Source organism: Oryzias latipes, chromosome 22, assembly GCF_053564925.1.
Source record: "Oryzias latipes strain Hd-rR chromosome 22, Olatipes_Hd-rR_3.1".
NCBI lineage: Eukaryota > Metazoa > Chordata > Actinopteri > Beloniformes > Adrianichthyidae > Oryzias > Oryzias latipes.
Genome location: NC_136258.1, coordinates 3,025,153 through 3,041,657, shown reverse-complemented (window position 1 = coordinate 3,041,657; position 16,505 = coordinate 3,025,153). Strand labels below are relative to the sequence as shown.

At 40.0% G+C, this 16,505-nt stretch overlaps 2 protein-coding genes across 10 annotated transcripts in view; one reads left to right on the top strand and one right to left on the bottom strand.

The window, feature by feature from the left end:
• babam2 (BRISC and BRCA1 A complex member 2) overlaps positions 1-2,128 on the bottom strand; it is a 100,485-nt gene extending 98,357 nt beyond the window's left edge. Inside the window, exons 1-3 of the mRNA XM_004082797.4 lie at positions 2,006-2,128; positions 1,454-1,609; positions 263-339 (exon numbers count right to left, since the gene is read on the bottom strand). Of these exons, the coding sequence (XP_004082845.1) occupies positions 263-339; positions 1,454-1,590 (214 nt within the window). The 5' untranslated portion in view covers positions 1,591-1,609; positions 2,006-2,128. The remainder of the gene's footprint in view (positions 1-262; positions 340-1,453; positions 1,610-2,005) is intronic.
• A 98-nt stretch (positions 2,129-2,226) lies between these two features.
• Positions 2,227-16,505, top strand: part of rbks (ribokinase) — a 46,668-nt gene continuing 32,389 nt past the window's right edge. For 4 of the 9 annotated variants that reach the window (XR_013653113.1, XR_013653115.1, XM_011490797.4 and 1 more), the window contains exons 1-6: positions 2,230-2,363; positions 6,627-6,687; positions 13,195-13,327; positions 14,263-14,326; positions 14,683-14,745; positions 15,399-15,563. Coding sequence is in view for 6 of the 9 variants with exons in the window: in XM_011490797.4 (XP_011489099.1) it covers positions 6,629-6,687; positions 13,195-13,327; positions 14,263-14,326; positions 14,683-14,745; positions 15,399-15,563 (484 nt within the window). In the remaining 3 variants the exon portion in view is untranslated. Of the gene's footprint in view, positions 2,364-5,531; positions 5,670-6,626; positions 6,688-13,194; positions 13,328-14,262; positions 14,327-14,682; positions 14,746-15,398; positions 15,564-16,505 lie in introns of those variants that run through there. The other 5 variants (XM_078940545.1, XR_013653114.1, XM_004082799.5 and 2 more) reach the window with 5 other exon arrangements.

The window sequence follows — 16,505 nt, the reverse complement described above, 5'->3', positions numbered from 1 at the left end:
ACACTAAAACATCCCATCTCTTGAGAAGATCTGCATGGAGGAATGGACCAACATCAAACAATAGGATTTCCTGGATTCTTTTTCTGTCTCTCCAGTTGAACTGAATTTCTGATGAACATTTGAGACCAAACTTAGTTTTTTAACTAAGACAACTTGCAGACTTGTGACTTTTACTTTTTTTTTTCCCCACTGTGTGTGTGCTTGTATCATTATATATTAAATGCAACATCTAATCCATGTGTTTGTTTAGTAATGTACTTACATTTGAGGGTTTGTCCAGCAAAGGGGATGTGAAGTTTGAAGCGATCACAGCAAGGACCAGCAGTCAGAGATGTGCACCTTAACACCAAGGTAAAACCAAACAGTCGATATCACTGGCAAATCCTAATAAATAATGATGAATGTGGGCTATTATCACTACAAATAACAGCAATAAACCCAGTTACATTAGTCTGCTGGCTTTGAACAAGAACAGTTGACATTTAAAAACTAGCTAGGATGTGAAAAATGTGTTAACATCGTTTAAGAAAGCGATTGTCTTAAAAAAAAGGAACTGGACTTTATTTCCATCAAGGATTGAGAGGAAATGAGTCAAAAAAATTGTAATAGCTAAGAGACAAGAATCAACTTCCTCCTTCGAATGTTAATGACAGCCCACTCCAAAGACAATGATGCTTTTTTTTAACATGGTCTTGTGAGATTTATCTGCTGATGGAGATAAAGAAAATTATGCTCAACGTTTTTGAGTATTTCTTTATTCAAATCACTGTAAATGAGCAGCAGACAAAAATTGGCCATTTTAAAAAGCTTGTTGTTGTTACATCAAATCTACAATCACAGCCCAAAAGCTCTCTGCTCCGCTCCATTCTGATGCATCCACCGTCAGACAAATGGATCCATGAACAGCTTTGTTTTCCTCGTCTGAACTGGAATCTGGATCTAAACTGTTTGGGTGGATGTCTCGCATATTGCTCTCCATTTTTGTTGCACCGATAATGTTAAGTTGAGAGTGTGGGGGGGTGAGACTGTTATTAAAGGGATTTTGGGAAGTTAAGGCAGGCTCACTGCCGCTCTGCATGAACTATGTTCACTGTTTTGTTTTTATTTAGGCTAAAACCAGCATCCTCATAATTAAAAAAAACATTGGGAACACTGACAATTTAAAGGTTGATCAGAGTGGGACATTAAAGGAAATTAAAAATGATTTCAAGTATTTCAGCAACAGGTGCAAACAAAGATGAAGAGGTTGGATAACTGCACCTTCAGCTCAATCTATACTCTGATGCTGGTCTGACGAGTTAAAAAGAATGGCCCAGGTAATTAATTACCCATTTGTTGTTTAAAAAAAACAATCACAAACAGATCAATGAAGTATAGAAGTTTTGTTTGTATTAGTCTATCATCATTACATGTTTTCAGGAATACAATAGCAGGTCTACAGAGTTTTCCTCACCCGGTCTTGAGGTCCGTGACCCGCAGACAGTTGGTGGCGTCCAGCCCCACGCGGCCGTTCCTCACCAGGCTGCACAGCAAGGGTCGCAGCTCAGGTGAGATCCGGTGCAGGGCCACCTCAGGTGACACGTTGTTCATTCTACCCGCTCTGGTGGGCCTAATCAAGACAGAAATCAAGGTTTTATTAGGATAAACACATTCAATTCAAATCAAATCAAAGCACGTCAAGTTCTCCAGGAAGGAAGTAACCTGATTATTGGCTTATATAGCCTATATCTGCGTATAACTTAACTGTTTATTTGTAGTCTAAATTATTACCTAGGGTTTGGCGAAGAACTTTATTTTAAAATAAGACTCTTGACACTGTATTCCTACAAATCTGTATGTAAAATATAAGCCTTTAAGATATAAATACTGTTGTCAGAGGAATGTAAACGCTATCTGTTCATCGTTAGCTGTAGTTGGTTAGTCACATATTACAGAAACTGACAAGAAGATATGATTTCTAAATCAAAGTTTCTCTAAATATACAATCGTATGTGTGTCAAAATACCTGAAATAGTCTAAAACCTGTAATTTTCTTCGGCAATTCCAACGTTTACATTACACTCAAACTTTCCGGTGCATCTTATTCTTTGGGGTCCTTATATCGTCCTCCCGCATAGCTGACTGCAAAGCTGCCTGTTTTAAAAAAAGGCGTTTTTCAGCCCGGGATTTAAATTATGCTCTTAATTTAAAAATTTAAACAGATTCATGTTTTATGTGTATTTTTATTTAAATTTATGTTCAATAGTAAAGACGCATGATTGGAGTTAGTGAGGATATTTAGCCTGGCAGTATCTACAATCATGGGCAGTAGTTTTCTTGCACTTTCACCGGTCTGTAGCTGTTTACTTGTCCAGTCTGCAAAGGTACAGTAATTTTTAATCAAAGGTTCATTTAAAACTGCATCTCGATTAGAAAGCTAGTTTTAAGACACTTTTGTGGGATTTCATACGTTGTCTCATAAAGCTACGCTGTGCTTTTCCCCCACTTGAGTTTCTGGCGCTTTTTATTTAAAATCACAAACCAGGAGGATGTTTTCAGGAAGCATAGATAAATAGATTGACAGGCAGGCAGGCAGGCCGGCTGCACAACTACAGGACTGACTGCTCGAGTTTAGAAGCTGTACCAGTCTAACCAGTTGTTTATTGTAGAGGTTTGTGCAAATCAGTCAGTTAAACATGGGTATCCTTCTTTTTATTGGTGTGTCTATTCTAATTTTGTTTTTAAAAAGTCATTCTTGTTTGCCATGTGCACTGAGGAGTTCAGACAAACAGCAGTTGAAACAGAAACTGAGGTTCCTCTGAGATGCCTAACCAGATGCCGTGTAGGAGAGTTGCTGAAAGTGCAATGCAGCTCTTTGTTGATCAGCAAGTAACATTTATGCACAAATAAATAAAATAAATTTAAGATGAGATTAGATGATTATTAAGATAAGATTTTTCTTTTTTATTTATTTTTTTATGTTATCCCAGGGAGCTCAATCCAGTCCCCAGTCTGGGTAAATGTTGAGTCAGGGGGGCAACTGACATAAAACTGAGGCCAATATTTGAACCATGAACATGGTAGATGATGCGCTGTGGTGAAACTAAAAAGGAATAGTGAAAAGTTAAAAAACTACTCAGAAAAAACTTGTGTTTTTAACATAAACAGCATAATCATCAGAGTAGATCAAAAGATGATTGGAGTGGAAAGAAATCAAGAAAGTGTATTGCAAAGTGTTTTGTTATTACACATCTAAAAAAAAGCACCACAAAAGAAGAATTCCCTTTATAACAACTGACTGACTAATGAATAATGTCATTTTAATTTAATTTAAAAGATTAGTATCTCATGTATTTCTCTCATTTGTCTGTCCTGCTGCATTTCCAAATCAATTTTTGCAATAATCGGTCTCTATTTAGCTTTTTATTGACACTTTGGGGCCTGAAGCAGAGAGGAAAAGCAGCCAGCTCCTTAACAGCTGGACTGTCACACAGGTGTCATGATGTGAGGTTTTGATCTACAGTCCCTCCATGGTCTCTCGTGCATTTTTGTGATAATTGTGGCAGAAAAAGCTGGAAGTTGCAGCTGTTTTTTCTAAAAGATGTAATAAAAGTTAAGTTCGTTCTCAGTATTAATTTTTAACTAAATAATTTGAAATTTTACCCTGGAAGTAGTTTTTTCCTCCAGTTTATTAACATGTAATTTTATGTAACCTCACAAAAAAAAATATATTATTTCTAAATAGTGATTTATTTTTTTAAATATTTTTTAAATGTTGGTGCAAAGGCATCTTTAAGATTTGAACAATTATATGATCACAACATGTTTGATCAATTTTACACAAAAAGACTAATATTATATTTATGTTTTCTGTAGCTCCACAAAAAGTGAACATGTTGAAGTTTTATTAGTTTTTCTTTTGTCTAAATCAAAGATGAAGTCTTTGAAAAAAGTTTTATTTCTTTTTAGATGAATAAATTGTTATAATTTAGTTTAATTGTGTCTGTTGGCCACTTCACCTTAATCCTGTTTCTTAAATGTCGTTATTACTTCTTCTTAAGTTTAACATATAAAATAATCCAGACGTTATCTGAAATGTGTTTGAGTTAGAAAGATGACTTGGACCAAACTCTGGGATGTTTGGCTGTTAATAAACACAAACCTGGAAGGAGAACTAAACTGTTGAACCTCTGATTTCATCAAGAAGATTTCAAAACTGTTTGATGTGTGTTTGTTGTAGTTTAAGACGTTTAACTGGTAAGAATCATTGCAGCGCAGAGATGCTGTCACTCTCACCCGATGCATCATGGGAGATGTAGTGCGTAACTGCCGCCGATCGCAGACAAACTCTCGTCTCTGAACTTCGTGGTTTTGTTCACTTGTTCCACGGTCTGACAGCGGATTCTGTGGAAAGCTACACCGCTAAAGACGAGCTATAGCTGGTATTTCTGTTGGAACTGAGAGACTTTATGAGCAGAATGAGAACAAGGAAGTGAAGACTTTAACCACTTCTGATTGGTCAGACTGATGACATGTGATTAGGCCTCCAAGAATGATTGGTGGAGACAGTTTAAGGGGCGGGACTTTTCAGAAAACAGCTTTAGCTACAGCTAAATCGTACCGTCATTCTTATCAAAATGTCTCTAATAGAATCAAAAAAACACAAAGAAAAAAGTAATTTATGATCTTTCATATTCCAAACTACTCAGTGTTTTATCAGGACCTGTTTGGATGAACACAGAGCTGATATCCTGGAGATGGAAAATGTTTTTAGATCAGTGAAAATGGGTCATCCCCCGGCACACCGGTTGAAAAACACCGTGTTAGGCAATGCTATCTGCCTGGATGTTATGTTGAGTTCTGCACAGAGGGCGTGTGAACCTTTGCAGACAGATATCTGGCAGCATTTCACCAGCAGAAGAGCAGCAAAGCTTGCACTGGAGACATTTTTTAAAATTAATTATTGCATTTAACTATTATTAAAAAACTCTATTGCTGCCTTAAAGACACTCCTGGATCTCATTTTGAAAGAGAACATCATATAATTTGTGTAATTTTAAAGGATTTTAGGTGATGTGAAATGTCAAGCACCAAGAAGACTCTGTCACATAATAGATTTAGTTGTTATCATTGACTGTAAAAGAGAACTGGACTGACCTATAGAAAATGCCTTACTTCTGACTAAATGAAGTCAGTTGAGTTTCTTTTTTTTTTTTTTTTTTGCAATATAAATGCCACCATATTGGAGCCAGATGATGTTCATCATTTGTAAGGCAACCCCTCTCGCCAATCAGGAGTGAGCTTGTTGGAATCCACACCCCTACCACTTGAAAGCGAGCTAATCTGTCAATCAAAGGTTTCAAATGTTTGATGTGAAACCACCTACTTTTATTGAGGCACCTGATTGGCCCGTTTATAACTTGAATAACTCGCACTACAGAACAATTATGAATAAAACAGGGCTTCCGCTTCTTGGAACTGGCAGTTACTTCATGTTTGGAATGCCGGGGGAGGGGTCGCTCAGTCCAGGTCTCACATACAGAAAGTGGTTGTTACCAGGCACACCAGAACACGTGTGAAAGGTTTCAAAGAGTGGAAGGTGCAAAGGTTAGGAGCTGTGTGACAGCTGTTGTGAGGGCTGGACGCAGTCCACAGGTCTACTGCCACACCTGACGTCCCATTGATTCAAGGTCAGATGTCTGTGTTTGCGTATGACTTGATAGGATTCTTTTAATCCCCTCCTTTGTATATATTTATACGCACACACTGCTGTTGGATTGATTTATCAGTGGGAATGCCCGCGATTGTGGTCGTGGTTCATTGCTGTCAGAGTATCCAGTAATAACAGAGTGGAAAAGGTTCAGCCTGACATCGTCCAGAAGTCACTCAGAGGATTCTTTTCACACCGAGCAGCAGTTTTCTTCTCTGAGTAAATCAAATGCCGTTTAATCTTTTTATTCTTAAATTATCAGGGATTTTGAAATCGTCTGTCCTGAGCTGCTTTAGGAATTTCTTTGCAGGGTCAACAGGTGAGGGATAAACTGTTCCCTGTTCCTTCGGGAGCTCAGAGAAGCCAGTTCTCCTAACGTTCTCTTAGGGTTCTTGGTTGTCTGCAGATTGGAAGCGCTGTGCTGCGAAATGCAGGAGGGGGGAATTGAGCCATCTTACAGCCAGCGGCCAAGCTTTCCAAGTCTTCCTGTGCCTAGGAAGAGATTTGAGGAGATTAACACGCTAGCATTAGCTGCGATACAAGCAGAGGATTGAATTAATTAAAGACTTTCACTGGGCTGTGATGTGTTCACGTGGTGTGGCATTGAAGTAAACCCCCCACCACCACCACCACCACCACCATACACCCACAGGAAATGTTGAATTTATCCAACTCAGCCTGCCATGAATGCTCTATTTATACCTTCTTCCTTGTTCCAGTCAAGCTCATGCTAATGTGAGAGATAAGCAAAATGGAGCGCGTTTTGTTTAGGAGGCAGTTTGGAAAGTAGTTACAGACATCGTTTTGTCCTTAAATGCCCCCCACCGTGCTTCAAATCATGGCTGAAGTTTGGTTTATTTCACAAAAAACAATGAGTCAGAAGTTTCAAATCTCCTGGTCAGAATGAAGCAACTCAAACGTGTGTTTCGCTCTTCAGAAATGACGGAAAAGGCTCTTGATGTGGTGGTGGTTGGCTCCTGCATGACCGACTTGGTGAGGTGAGTAATGTGAGCGCGCCTTCGTCACCTGTGTCCTTCTGAAATGACCATTAGCCACACGCAAACCTGCACGGTTTGAGGGAACCCCCCCGCTTCCTTCCTCAGGTGGGCCCAACAGGAAGAGGAGACTTTTCATGACAGATTGAGAAAATGTATTTCTAAAAAGCTGAGGCTTTATTTATTTTCTTCTGCTGCACGATGTTATCCACTTTGTAAATGCATCTTTGTCACAAAAAACCCCACTCCGATCATCTTTTGATCTATTCGAAAATCGTTCCCAGTGCTCTTTTAATACTGATATGTGAAGGGAAGCAGATGTAAACAACCATCAGCTAATTTCATGTGTAGAATCCTATTTTCTTTGATTTTCAGTTTGAATCAATCCATCCGTCCATGTTCTAAATGTGCTGACCCCAGTCGGGGTCCCCAGGTTTGCTGGACCTACTGGCTACTGTCTGGCAAAGGTGGGGTACAGCAGGGACTGTTGTCCAATCCATCGCTGGGCTTTGAAGCAACATGTAGTAACTTTTTTATTTTTTTATTGAAATGGTTTATTTCAAGCAATCAAATAGAATTAATACACAAAACCAATACAATCATCAGTTATACAATCATACAATAACGAATCAAACTTAGGATAATTAGACATTTTAATAAATATTGCTTGAAAGGGAGTGGAAGGAAGCGAACTTCTATAATCCATCCCCCGTTATACTGTAACCATTTTATTACATGATTTATCAAAATCCGGTTCATAGCTTTTATCAGACAGAATTAAAAATCCTGAAGTATCAATAAAGCACATGACAAAGACAATTACTTAAATCATTTAAAAAAATAACTTTTAGTAATCAACATGGCAATGAAGTATCCAAAATATATGCAGATTATGTTACTTATAAAAGTCATTGATATGATTAAAAAACAATACTATATCTTAAACGTAAAGACCCACTCAATAAAAGTCATGTTTTTAGTGTTTTTAACTTTCTGAAGATGGAGGATATATAAAGAAAATTAAGCTTAAACTTTCATTTCTGAGGTTTTTTTAATTCAAATCATTGTAAATCAAGAGCGGATGAAAAAATCTTGTCTGGATCAGATTGTTTTGTGATGCAGAAGCTACAATCGGCAAACCACAAGCTTCCTGCTCTGCTCCATTCTAGCTGTCTCCACTGTCAGACAAATAGATCCATGTTTTTGTTTTTTTCCTCGTCTGAGCTGGAATCTGGATCTAAACTGTACGGCTGGATAGCTCCAGCATTGCTCCCCATTTTTGTTGTACCGCTAATGTTAGCTTGGGGTTGTGAGGTGCTGTAAGCTAGTAGGAGATTATGTAAACAGAGAACTCTCAGCAATAGGACGGATAGGCAAGGTGCCAACGGTCCCATCCACAACTTAAAGGCGAATTTCTGATGAACTCCTGCCGCTCTGCAGAAATTATGTCCTAGAAAATGACAGAGGTTTTTGGATTTTTGGCTAAAAATGGCAAAATCATAATTAAAAAACCTCTGAGAAGGCTTTTACAATAGATCAAAAGATGATTGAAATGGGTATGAAATGTAGATTTATTTTGTTTTTACTTTTCAAAAATGAAAAAACAACAATATTGTAGAAATATTTGTAGATAAAGGTCTCTACAGCTCATTGGGGGACATGGGACTTGGAAAACCCTGAGCTCTTTCATTGAATTTACAGCTGCTGTCCTTTCACAGACACCAACCAGTCCAGCCTTTCAGCCCACAGGGGTTACTTTACTGTTCTCATGGGGGTAGTCACCATCGCTGCATCAGGAATCACACCCCTACATGCCACTCATATCACAAACAGCTGTGGAAAAGAATGGGGAAAATTCCTCATTTAGCCATTCCAGACTAATCCGGGGAGGGAATTACTCACGCTTTTCCAGACGATTTGAGCCGCATGCCGTGTGCCACGCCATCGTTGATTACGGCAGTGATGGGATGAAAAGCAGTATATGCATAGAAATCCTTCAGCATGTGGTCTGCAAACACACGCACAGACCTAAAGGGGGAAGAGGAAGTTCTGATCCGTTGGGTTGTTGACACGGTGGATGTCATCTGGCTGTGTCGCTGCAACCCTGATGTTCACACCGCCATCATCTGCACATCATTTGAAACTCTTAGGAGAGCTGTCTCTGTTGAATGGTTCTTCTTAAAGCCAGACTGAAAAGAATCTGATATATTGTGTTCTTCCTGGTACATATTTAGTTGGACAGCGACCACTGTTTCTGAAATGTAAACACCATCAGTCGTTTAATTGAGTTCTACAGCTTGAAAGCAGCATCAGCTCTGAACTTGAACTCTTTTGAAGGATCTTCATGACTTGCTTTGACCTTAAACAGGACGCACCGCTCTGTTCCTCGGTTCAAATCCCCGTTCTTGCTGCAGGGCAAAAGCGAAAATGACGGTTCCAAAGGTAAAGCAGGTGAAAGCATCTCACTCTGAAGTGATCTCATAAGTCTGAAGACGGTAAGTGTGCAGAGAACCGCGTCTGATTGCATCGTACGAAAATGTCAGGGTTGCATCACTATCATATGTGGTGAGATTTGTCAAGCCAAGTGGAATCCATTCCCACAAATGGTTAGTCATCAGCTGCAGCACAATGTGTTAGCTGAAAACAGTTTGTCACTCTTTGTGAGCAATGACACAATCACAAAAGGCACCCAAGGCAGCTTTAATGTCACAGATCCTGACTGATCTGCAGCCAGCAAATGTCATGTTTGGGGCCGTGCTTGGGCCCGTGGCAGGCTGCGTCTGGATGCTAACCCGGGTTCCTGTTGGTGTCGATCTGACTAGACAACAGGGGAGTTTTGCTGCCACTCTGAAGAACTCTTAGCAGTTTTTGAATCATGTTTTGTGAGCGCACACAGGTTGTCAGTCTTAAGTTGTCGCTCAAACACATTTCCTCTCTTCCTTACACTTTGTTGCTCATTTGAAACCCAAACCACTTTGTATAGTGAAAGTTTCCAACCACTGCTGAGATGACAGAAGATGTCTGTTTTCCATGTAAAAGGTTTAAGGTGATCGGGGGAACAGAGGCGCTCGTACTCCATTCTGCTTGGACATGTGTCCACGTTAGGCAAAGTGTTGAGCACTGAGAGGTCATTTCTCCAGTCTACAGTGAGAAGGTGCAGAAACGCTCCTTCGTTTGCTGTCAAAGAAATACAGTGCCCCCTGCTGCTGCCATAGCTGCTGCTGCTGCTGCTGCTGCTGCTGCTGCTGCTGCTGCTGCTGAGCCTGTATCCTGAAACCTAACCTTCTTCAATTCTGGAGCAGAACCAGGATCCCAAGCAAGATTCTTTTCGTGGAAGCAGTTTTATTTTTACTAAAGAACTCTTCATTTGTAGTTTTGTCATGTTCAGTAAAGGATTCTAAAAACAGGATGAGACGAGCAGATGTTGGATGTTTGGACTGTTTTTGTTGCTGCTATCTTGTACATTTATTTTATAAAAGTGAACTTCAACCTCCAGACAGGTTTTCAGCTTCAGGTTTGGTGCAAAAGCTGAGCAGGTTTGTTGCTCTTCTTCCTCTTTTAAAAGGATTGTCAGACGGTGACGGTAAACCTTTGTCAAAAGCTGTGCTTCAAAACTTAAAACCAAAGATCTTTTTTTCCAGAGCTTCTCTCTTTTTATAGTCCTTTATGAAGAATAAATCTGTTTTCTTTCCACACAGCCCCCTTTTTCAGAAAAAAAGAAAAAACTGACAATAAAACAGCTGTTTTACCTTCTGATAGAAAAAACAAATATTTTTAAATCATTTTCGTTATTTTTAGTTTTGTTTCAATGGCGTCATTTTTTTTATTGCATAATAATGTAGCTTTTTTTGGAAACCGTTTGGGTTTATATTCTTTAAATAAAACCATCCATGTATCTGTCCAGAACTCCTCTCATACTTAATTTGAATTGATTTATTGGTTTATTTCCAGAATAGAAAATGATGGAATAAAAGAATAAAAACACAGATAACAGATCATTATAATTGTAGTTACTCATAAATAGACTTTTTTGCAGTAATGCATACAGTACACATACATTAATTAGATTTTCTAAATATAATAACTATCAAATGAAGTCAAATAAAGTTTGATTTATTATTTAAAAAGGAGTCAGAAGAAGTGAACTTATCTAACAATAATCATCAAATTAAAGCAGTCTATTCAGTAATCCAATGTTATTATCAAATGTTGTTGGGGGGTTTAAAAAATGCATCACATTCATCATTACCTTGTTCCTAACTTATCAGAACTTTAAGGATTTTTCTGTTTTAAAAAGCTGGAAAATAACGGAACAAAATTCTGTAAAATAGTTGTCAAAGCCTTTTCTCAAGGATTGGTTCAGTTAAACGCGCTGTGAGGCAGCAACTGGCCGATCCTGAATAAAATACATTTAAATGAGCAGCAAATCCGACACGGAGCGGCTTCACTGGTGTCGTGTAAGCTGCTGTTTTTGACCGCTGTTGTCTGCACCCACACGTTCACCTTTTGTTGGTGAAACGGCGCTCCGTGTTCCTGTGCGGCACGGCGTCCTTGCCCCATCTGGGCTTTGTTCAGACCTCTTTGGATTTTCCAGGAAGAGCAGCGGCTGAAGCTGTGTTTGTATGGACAGAAAGACCGGACAAACCGAAATATTTCCGTCATCCACCTGGAAAAAAAGAGCTGTAGGTCAACAACCTGCCCTGTTGAGCTCCATCTCCAGCAAAACTCCATGTAAAAGATTCAAAATGCTCTCCACTTTGATGGTTCAGAGCTGAAATAAAAGGGTTGTATCATGGAGAAAACATTTCACTGTGGTTTTCTGTTGCTCACCAGAAGCTGAGCTGGACAGGAGGGAATGGAGACGCAGCCTGAAAGCCTGAAAGCAAACATGTGGCGTCACAGACCACCTGTTTGGGCCTTTTGGTTCTGTGGGAGAACACGCACTGATGCTGCACTTTCGCACAAATCTGCTCTGTTTGCTCTGAACACTTGCAACACACAACAATAGCCAAGTGTCTGTCAGGGCTTGATGAGGCGTGGGTGAAGTTTATTCAAGAATTTAGAAATCTGTTTATGCTACTTGTCAGTTATCCAGCTTCAGGTGGCCGTCAGCCAAATGTTTACCCTCCATGACTAACACTTTTGTTTAGTGTGTATTATAAATCTACTTCATGACAGTTGTTGTCTAGACGGCCAAAGTTGTTGACACGAAGCTTTCAAAAAAAAAATCATATTTGTCAAAAATTAACTACAGTTAAGCCTAAACATAGAAGAAAGGCTGCAAAATGTTATGGATTGGATTACATAGTCATAGTATTACATAGTATTGGATTTGAGTGTTTCCAGTTCTACTTGCACTTAATGTTTTGTGCATGAGGATGATGGGAATAGTTTTACCCTCACAAGACATACTCCTCCAAGCCGTTAAAATAGGTCAAATGTGTATTTTTCAGTAGAAACTCTTTCCGTTTGGCCCCTTCTTAGCCTCACTCAACCTAGTTTCAGTCTTTGCACATGCTGGTTTAAACACAGCAGCATTTTTAACAACACTATTGGGTTACTGGAAATCCTGGGATTGAGCAAACTTACTGTAATGGCACACCTGCCACAAGCACAGTAACACACAAGCCAGAGGAAGGCCAACAAAAGGGTAAAAACAACTTTATGACAACATTTTGCCACCCGCAGACTTCTGGCCTCAGGCCAGCGGGGCCCGGAGCCAAACCACAGAGTTCTGACATTTACCATGAGGCCGTCTGTCGTCTCTCCCTCCTGTTACTCACGCTCTGTTCCCGCTTTACAATTGGAGGCTACATAATTGCATCGCAGCCACCTGTGGCACATCAGCCTCTAGGCCTGGTAGGACTTGACGAGCCCTCATGAGTCAGACATTACCACCACAACGAGCGTTGAGACATCTGACTAACCAGTTGCATCATTTGAAAGTTTTAGGATTATTGGTCTGATGGATTATAAACTCTGTGGCTTTTGATTGTTTTAAACTTAAGTAAAAAAAATAAATACAGTAAGGACTTCAAGCATTTCTGTTTCTTGTTTTTGGGGAAATAGTTAACTTTTCTATAGAGTAAAAACCCGAAATTGACTGCTTGACAAAAAAGCTAACCTCTTTTTAATGTTTAGCACAATTCTTGACTAATGTAAGATGTTTGTTCTCATATAAAGTCAGTATTTAAGCTGTTACGGTCAAATATTTATACTTTCTTCTTTTTCTTTGTGAAGTGATAGAATCCTGAAGTGGGGGTCAAAGTTAAATTTATTCATTTATTCAAAACAAAATATTCAAAGTCCCCAGACAACAAAAATGCCATAGGATTAAAAATAGGATAAAAGATAAAAAGTAATCAAATTCAGGAAACACACATGTACATACATACATATGCATATGCTTTAGCATAGGTTCAAAGCCAGTTCATTGGGTGCATGTTTGAAGATTTCAAGGGCTCCTGGGCAAACATACAGTCTAAAAACTCTTGTTATTCTTTGTCTTAGCCAGGCACCCAGGCTGCCCAAGGCCGGCGAGACCATTCATGGCCATAAATTCTTCATTGGCTTTGGAGGAAAAGGAGCCAACCAGTGCATACAGGCTGCCCGGCTGGGGGTTAAAACTGCCATGATCTGCAAGGTATGAGCGGAGGTGGAGGTCCGTTTGGGTTGGTCCATCAGGATTTTTGTTAGAAGAAGGTTCTTGTCCGGTCTTTGACTTGTCCCACCATGGTTTTTCAACTAGTTGACAACTCTAAAACCTTTTTGCACTTCAGCTGTTTTACATCAACACTCTATGCATTATTTTTTTTCTTGATCAATACCATAGCACATGCATATGCCCACCCACGCTTTCATGCCTTCAAACAAACCTATTCCCATACGATACAACCCTGAGTCTCCAATCAGTACGCTCAGCATGGCCTTTAAGCCGAAGCACTAAAGCACCAAAGCCCCACCTCTCTCAGAACAAAGAGGCCTGATCGATAAGAACCTAGTGCAGGAAGAGCTCTTCGGGCATGGGGAAAACCCAAAAATAGACACCCGGGCTTGTCAAAAACATCCAAGACGAAAGGCCATTCTTCAAAGAGATTGGGGCCAAGCAGCCAATACCATCCAACCCGCTATCACACGCAGCGAGAAGTGCCCGCATTTTGGCACGTTTATTTTGGAAAGCGTGGGTTCGAAGTCGATGCCTCGGGGCAAGGTAGGGACCCCTTCCACAACCCAAAGTAGCTACAGATGTGGACATCCCAAAGCGTACAGGAAGAAGAGAGGAAGGTGGGAATAGAAACAATTGTGAGTTAGGCTTGAAGAGGCGTGAATGCGGGTTATTGTGTCTTCAAGGCTTGGCGCAGCTGGTCGTGTGTTTCCTCGTGTGTGCGTCTATTGGCTTTGTGTGTTCGTTCCTGCACATTTTTGACGGCGGCACCATGCCAGTATGCTGGCAGGGCACACGAAAATCCAACACTACTGAGATTTGAGAACACCACTTTTCAAAAGTTGCCGCTAACCAAGTCTGACCCCGCTTGACACTCTCTTTGCTGAAATTGTTTTGCCTTCGATATCTTCCAGGTTGGTAAAGACTTCTTTGGAAACAATTACATCCAGAATTTCAAGGACAATGAAGTACTCACAGGTAAGAAGGAGGGGTTCTGCACAACATGCTAAACCGCAGGCCATTTATTGGTGCAAGGTGAAAGCTACACATTTAGAGCATTGTTTTTTTTAGTTACTTCCAGCATTTGGACACACTGACAAGTAGTTCCTTTGTTTAAGCCAATTATTGCCAAACCTTTTGTTTAGTTGTTGCTTTTTAAAGGCTGGGAAAGGTAAGTGTACACAGACTAATGCACTCCACATGATAAATTGGAGTAAGTACATTGACATATTTATGGATATGTGACAAAATTTTGACCAAGTACAAAGGGATCCTTGTAGGTTGAAAATGAAATCTTTTTTAACTGTTTTTGTCTTGTTTTCTTCTTTCTTAAGACTTCGTCTCGCAGACCAGTGATGAAGCTACAGGAGCAGCTTCCATCATCGTAAATAAAGAAGGTAACAGCTGAACACTGACACTGACGAATGATGAGAACTCAAACCCTCAGAGATACAGAAAAACATCCAGGCGTGAACAAACAGTGCACCCAAACATTCAGATCCGCCCTTAGAGGGACGACAGGCTAAGTCAGACAGAGTACTGGATCCTGGCCCTGATTTCAAGGAAACCATTCAAACTATTCTTTTTTGTAATATTAGTCTAGTTTAGTGTTCAATTTAGTCATAAATAGCTACTCCATTTAAGTTCAGTAGTTTAACCCTTTAACACCTGAGATGTCACCGGTGACGCCTAAATTACACAAGCGTGTTTTGTGGACAAGCTCTTTTTCTCCGCTTCAGAATCTGCCGGAATTAAAACTCTGGTGTTACAGGGTTAAAAATCGTTTTTATTTTTGAAAACCTATACAAAAGTCACGCATTGTTAGAAAAGGGCTATCACTGTTTAATTTGCGTGATGACTTGATGTCTTTTATCACACCTAGTAAAAGAATAGTAAATGAAACATGTTTCATAACTTTTTAAACTAAAACTGGTGTCAAAGAACAACAGTGTCTTATGTTAAGTGTCAAAAATGTATAGTTTTTTGGAGTCTCCTTTTGATCAAGTACCTCTGTTTTGTCCTCAAATCCCCTTTGGGTGTCCATGGGAAGGTGAAAATGCAATTGTGATTGTGGCTGGTGCCAATATGCTGCTGGGAAAAGAAGAGCTACAGGAGGCGCTACCAGCCATCAGAAGAGCTAAAGTGTTGCTTTGTCAGCTGGAGATCAATCCACAGACATCCTTACAGGCTCTGCAAATGGCTCGGGAACACAAAGGTTAGTTGTTGATGGCTTACGTCTACAGGACATTTGTGGTTTTAGGCAGTGAAAGTATTTAATCCATCAATCCATACTATTTCTACACAATCTAAAGCCTATTTGAGTATCTGGGATGCTGGGTTATGGTTGCCTATGTCTTCCATCATTCAACACTATGCTCTGTAACTTTCTGACTCACCCGTATCCCAACTATCTTAATGTCCACTACTGCATCCATGCAGCTCCTCTTTGGTCTTCCTCTAGACGTCATTCCTGGCAGCTCCAACCTCAGCCTCAACCTTACCAACATCATCACTGTTCCTCCTCTCAAACAGTCTCAATACCGTTCCCTGCATTTATCTCCAAAACGTTTATCATGATCAGTTCCTTTGATGGATTCATTCCTGATCCTTTCCTTCCTGGTCTCTCCCAAAGAGACTCTCAACATCTTCATCTCTGCTACCTCCAGCTCTGCCTCCGGTCTCTGCATCAGAGTCTAAAGCAACAACATAGCTGCTCCCACCATCGTCTTCTACACTTTTCCTTTCATCTTTTAAACATGTGTCTCTTCCACACTGTTTTGGGGAAAAAAGATGTATTTACAAAGCTCCAGGCTTCTTCAAGTGGTGAACCCATCAGTCAGTCATTCGTTTTCTGTCTTCATCTCTACAACGTGTAATGTTAGCTGTCCGTCATATTACATACATTCGGGCATGTGTGGTTGATTCAAGAACACACTGAACGTAGGTTTTTCTACCCGCTTTTAGTGGGTACAAAAACCAGCAGTGTTCGCATAGGTCTAGTCCTTACCCGAAACCAGTGCATGTACCTGCAATTGGAAGATAAATGTCGAAGCGGTTGCGAATCTTGTGAATCTTGCTCCTGGCTTTTTCTTTCACTGCTCTATTCTGATCTATAAAGACTTGGTGTCATATAACTCCAGTCGGACACATTCACAAT